General features: G+C 44.5%; 1 protein-coding gene across 1 annotated transcript in view; it reads left to right on the top strand.

Moving 5' to 3' along the window:
• Positions 1-516: 516 nt before the first annotated feature.
• SNX27 (sorting nexin 27) overlaps positions 517-6,046 on the top strand; it is an 85,735-nt gene continuing 80,205 nt past the window's right edge. Inside the window, exon 1 of the mRNA XM_028502593.2 lies at positions 517-958. Coding sequence (XP_028358394.1) covers positions 651-958 — 308 coding nt within the window. The 5' untranslated portion in view covers positions 517-650. The remainder of the gene's footprint in view (positions 959-6,046) is intronic.

Genomic DNA, 6,046 nt, shown 5'->3' with positions numbered 1-6,046 from the left:
GAAAGTTGCACAAACATAACTGGTCCTTAGTTCCTGTTATGTAATAACTGGATGACTTTGGGCATTCTAAGGTTCAGTTTCCTAATGTAAGAAATAGAGAAACTAATTCGTGATCCAGTAGTCTCACGAGATTGATGGGGCCATGAAATAAAATAATGTATGTGAACAAGGTACTGAGCAAATCATTCGTTATAATTTACGATTGTACTGAATCACAAATGTTCACCTGTCCTAATATTATTGTTTTAGAGGCTATAAAATAAGGGGGGTGGGAAGGTGCACCACATCAACAGCTAAATCAGTCTGCCACACTCTCACCACCCAACAAATTGAACACCTAAGAATTTAAACGACAAACTACAACATCCAGCAGGCGTTGCTCCCGAACTGCGTCACGAAACCTCAGCTCCGCTGGCCCAGCACCCACCCGGCCCCCACGGTCAACGACTACATCTCCCAGGAGGCCCCACAGTGCACCGTCCACTTTCCCTCCGCCCCCTGCCTTCCCTTTACCCCGGCCGGCAGCTCCCCGGCCCACTCGGACCCAGCGGCCGGCGGAGCGTGAGCTGCTGCGAAGGGCCAGAGCGCACGAGGGTTGGGGGGGGCAGTGGAGGCGTAGGGGGGCGGGGACACAGCTCGCCTGTTCCAAGATGGCGGACGAGGACGGGGAAGGGATTCACCCCGCAGCCCCTCACAGGAACGGAGGTGGCGGTGGTGGCGGGGGCTCTGGGCTCCACTGCGCCGGGAACGGCGGAGGAGGCGGCGGCCCAAGGGTCGTGCGCATCGTCAAGTCCGAGTCCGGCTACGGCTTCAACGTGCGGGGCCAAGTGAGCGAGGGCGGGCAGCTGCGGAGCATCAACGGGGAGCTGTACGCGCCGCTGCAGCATGTGAGCGCCGTGCTGCCCGGGGGGGCGGCCGATCGCGCCGGGGTGCGCAAGGGGGACCGCATTCTGGAAGTGTGAGTATCCGGGGCTGCCCGCCGCCCCACCCCACCCCGTCCCGTCCCCTGTGCCTGTCCGCGCACGTCCCCTCTACCCCTGTCACCCTCAGGCCGCACCTCCCCCCAACCCTGAACCTGCCCTCGGGACCCCGGCTGCCTCAGGCCTTGCACCGCCTGGGGCTGACCCTTTCACCTCCCACACCCCGGCCCTCTGCACCTCCCACCTCGCTCCCTTCAGTCTTCAGTGGATGTCTCTCTCTGCGCCCCTACTGCTGTGGCCCCCGCCCGCATTCCTTTGGCGTCTTTTCTACCCCTTTGCCTCCCCCTTGGGCATTTGGCTTACCCCTCCTTGCCGCCCCTCGCTTTGCTCTTGATAAACCTTCTGCTGCCCACTGACAGCATCTCCTTCCGACCCGTCCCCGTGTGTCATCCCCAAGTCCTCATCTGCAGCAGCAGAGTTGTTCCCCACCACCCCTTCAGCCCCTGGGGACCGGCCTCTACGCCCTGGCCCGAGTAGGCAGAACCTCCGGTGGTCTCCTGCTTTTCCTCCGGAGACCTCCACACTGCACTCCTTTTCTTTCCTTAGTTACCCTCTCCTTACGGTTAAGCATCCCCTATACATTTTTCTGTCCTTCAGCGTGCCCCTTTCCTCCCTCCCTTTTTGTATTCATTCTGCTAGTATACCTTCTTTGCAGACTCTTGCGGGGTTTTTTTGTTTTGTTTTGTTTTGGTGGCGGTGGTGGTGGTGGGGCCTTTGACACTGTAGTTTGTCTTCACAGTAGTCTCCATATTACACCATGATGTTGGATCTAGTGTCTTCATCACATCCCTCCGAGAGCATCCCTCTTGTCCCCTATGTTCACTCCTGCGCCACACACATACTTTTGTTTCAGTCTACAATGACAATCCCCGTTTGGGTCTTTGACCTCCCCACATTTTCGGGTGTGCTGTTGCCATTCCCTCTCCTACTCTATCCTCTTGTGATCCCACGCTTGACTTTTATCCTGTTCTTTCTCGCCTCTGGATAGCTTTCTCTTCCTGCCTGTCTTAGCTTCCTTCTGCTGCTATTATAATCCATCCTCTTACCTACTCAGTCCCTACCCCTGTGTGCTCCTTCATCCTTACTTGCCCACTGCATCCCTTAACGCTGGGGCAAGATGCTGCCTTGTCTCTGGTATCTGTGCAGACCTTCTCCACAACCTTCATCCAGGAGCTACATTTGTGTTTTTGTACATCCTATTAAAATGTACATAGTGACTGCTGGTTGGCTGGTAGGTGGTGTATGCTCTCAACATCTTCCTCTCAGTAGCCTTCAGTGTCGTATCTCTCTCCTTACTGAACCTGTCTTGTGTATTCTTTCTCACTCTTCTGCCCTCTTCCTCAGTGCTCTCATGAAGTCCTCCTCATTTCCTGTAAATGTTATTTTAATTATGATTTTCACAACCTGCAGACTTTCCTCTAGTAAAACAGCAGGTTTGCTTGAGGTTTCGAGGAGAATAGGATCTTGAAGATGAGCATATAGAAGAGCTCATACTTTCTTACTCAACTATGCCCCCTCCTGCCCTTATCCTTGACGATCTTATTCTGTGGTATCCACTCACTCTATTTCCTCTTACCTTCCACCTCAAAAAAGAGTAGCTCACAAAAGCAAGTGTTTGGAGCTATTAATCTAACTTTCCTCTATCCTTCCTGTAAATAGATGCTTTCTTTTTCTCTTAATGTCCTACTTTAACAGAATGTTCTTAATCTTTTGGTGGTGAGGGCATTCAGATATAGAGTACAATAGTGACCCTTTGCTTTGTACTGGGGCACCTAATTCTTTTCTTTCTAAATAACTCAAATTCTATGGCTGATACTTTCTTCCGATAGAATCACTTGGAATTGTCATTTTCCTTTCGTTTTGAGAGTTAACTTTGGATCCAGCTTTTTATTTTTATTGCCCTGGCTGGTGTTGCTCACTTGGTTAGAGTGTTGTCCTGTAAACTGAAAGGCTGCAGGTTCAATCCCTGGTCAAGGCATATGTCTAGGTTGTGGGTTCAGTCCCTGATCCAGGAGCGTGTGATAGGCAAGTGATCGAAGTTTCTCTCTGACATCGATGTTTCTTTCCTTCCCTCTCCCTCTCTAGAATGAATAAGCATGTCCTTAGGCGAAGATAAAAATAAAATATTTATTTAAAATATAAAGTTATTACACTTTGCAGGGGCTAAAGGAACTAAACTAAAACAATTTTGTAGAAGACTACAGCTAACGTGATTGATAATTTCATTCATATATATATAATATATCTATATCAACTAACATAGTTGCTGGCTTCTTGCCTTTATTGTGGTTTTTGCAGCAGAGTCCAGATGTACACTAGGTGCTATAAAGGGCTTGCTCAGATGACCTAAGACAGGGCTTGCTCAGGCCCAGGTTCCAGCCTAGGTCTGTTCCTTTTCACAGGGAAAAACATTGCATTTTGACACATCCTTGGTGGCGAGTAGAGAACTTTGTTTCTTTTATTGGGCAGGGCAAAAGAGAGCACTTTTTGCTTCGAGAACCTTTCTGTGGGAGGTTGTAATGATATTCTTTACATTGGTTACTCACCTTCCAACTGTATTTTGATTTCTAAAACTTTGAAGTTTCTCTGCTACTGTAGTGGAAATAGTGAGAGTTGCAGTACAAAACCAAGCTAGTTGTTGAATTCCCTGAGACCTCAACTACTGTTGACCCCGAACATCAGGGTTTGAACTGCATAGGTCCATTTATATGCAATAAGTACTTGTACTGTTTTCATTCTGCCATTGGGATCTGCAGATGTGGAGGGCCGGCTGCATGCATTGACCCACACTATTTTATACAGGGGACCTGAGCATCCTCAGATTTTAACATCTGTGCGGGGAGGAGGGTTCTGGAACCAAACTCCCAAGGATGCTGAGGGAAAACTTAAGTTCTTGGCAAGTTGAAAGTTAAATGTGGATTTTCGAATACTCAGAGGTCGGTTCCCTTACCCTCTACCTTCAGGGGTCAGCTGCATACAGTTTCTTTCCTTCCCTTCTTCCAAACAAAGTCTGCATCTTTTCCTTAGGTTTTCAAGTGAGAGAAGGAAATCAGCAAGCAAACAGACATGATTGATTCTTCAGGGATATCTGTGTCCGCTACTTGTTGATCTTGGTGAGGTTGATACTAATTTTCCTAAAGCATTCTTTAGGCAGCATTCCTTAGAGCTTTTTTCTCTCTCACCCAAGTTCCTTAAATTAACCTCTTTTGTCCCAGGAAAGTTCTCTAAGTTGATTAAGTGCCAAGTGGGGTCAGGGTTAGGCATAGTTAGATTATTGTTATGTAGATGTAGTTTGTATGAAGTCAAAGGTATGGACCTTGATAATTGCCTTTTTAACCAAGACTCTTTCCTAGTTTGGATCTTTTCCTCCTGTGCACAAATAATTTTATTCCAATTTTTCATATATTGCAGTTGTTTGGACAACTGTAGAGGTGTGAAAAAGCAGAGTAACTTGAGATTTAAGGCAATACAAGCTTAGGCAAAAGGAAGAGCATCAATTTCTTTGTATTTCAAAGTCTTTACCAAGGTCCTGTCCTCATTGATTCTTGGAACAGTTGTTAAACTAAATTCACTATGGTTCAGTTTGTCCTTTCTCCCTTCCAAACTGACTAGATACTGACTCGTTTGGGAAAGAGTCATGTTGGAGGGCTTGGTACTGGAGTAAGAACAGGCGCCCTGGGCACTGAATTTACTGCACGTGGAATGTTTCTTGACTAGCAATGTTAGTTTCCACCTTGTAATTCTCCCCAGTGTAACATATATTGAGTGTCTTCCTTTTGATGTGTATATACCTGGAGGCCAATGAGTGAAGGATGCTTTCAACAAATAGAACCAAAATAAGTATATCTTTGCACTAATTATATAGTATGTGAAGTAACATTTAACTTCAGGTTAATTTTCCTAAGGTTAAAGCAGTTCCAAGGGCTCTTGATTGATTTCTAGAGAGATGCCTTTAGGAGGGTTTAAGTATGCAGTGGTTATGGATACGGTACTGTATATTTTTGAGGGATTAGATTTGTCTGTTGGCTGGTTTATTTGTCTCTTTGGCATTGGGGTATTGTGGTCTTTCATAAGCATGGAATCCTAAGATTGGCTTGCAACCATTCAAAATTATGATACTATATTTATGCTAGTCAGAGAGTCTATGTCTTTTTCCTCTATATCCATCAACTTTACCTTGTTAAAATTAAACCATAAGAAAAACTAAAGCCATACATATGTAAATAAATTTGTTTATTGAGTTTTTAAAAAATTAAATTTATTGGGGTGGCACTGGTTAATAACATGTAAGTTTCAGGTGTACAATTTTATAATACAACATCTGATTATTGCATTGTGTGTTCACCACCCAAAGTTTAGTTTTCCTATCACCATGTATTTGACTATTGAAAGTTAATTTTAATAACTTACAAATATCTCATGGGCATTCTTTTTTTTCTTCCTTTATGTGGAGCTTGATAATGATTGAATAAAAACAGGTTGCTGCCATAAGAAGTATTTTCACGAGTTAAGTGTGATTCATGTAACATTGACTGCTAAGTACTTTCTGAAGAGCTACTTTCTTAATTGTAGCAGAATTCTATTCTATTTGGCTCAGATTTTCTAGGTTAGTTTTTGGAAATGGTTTGAAATCATGGTTTTTGATCAAGGAATTTGTATGATCAAGAATTTAAGTCACTTAAAATTCTTAAAATTCAGTCACATCTCTGTTAGCTTGGATAGCAGTTGAGCTTTGGTTCTGTTACTGTGAAGTGTAATCGTCTTACATCTTTACTTACCCTGTCTCTTCTATTGTTAAATTAAGTGGGTGATAGGGAACCAAAGCAGTCATTCTATGTCCTTACTTGTTGCTGTCTTTAATCTATTGGTTATTGGCAAAGAGAGCATGACAATCATAATTGTAACCCAAAGAAAATCTTTTAATTCCATAGGTAGTTGTGGTGGCAAACAAATAAAACTAAATTTGAGACTAGGAAAAAAAAAGAAAGAAAATAGCATTATCATCTCCTTGGAAATCACTTCTACATCATGGCTGTGAACAGAAAAGATCTTTTGTTAGTAATAAT

The sequence above is a fragment of the Phyllostomus discolor genome, chromosome 14 (assembly GCF_004126475.2).
Source record: "Phyllostomus discolor isolate MPI-MPIP mPhyDis1 chromosome 14, mPhyDis1.pri.v3, whole genome shotgun sequence".
Lineage (NCBI taxonomy): Eukaryota > Metazoa > Chordata > Mammalia > Chiroptera > Phyllostomidae > Phyllostomus > Phyllostomus discolor.
Note: the sequence above shows the minus strand (reverse complement) of the source record. Positions and strands in the feature narration are given on the sequence as shown.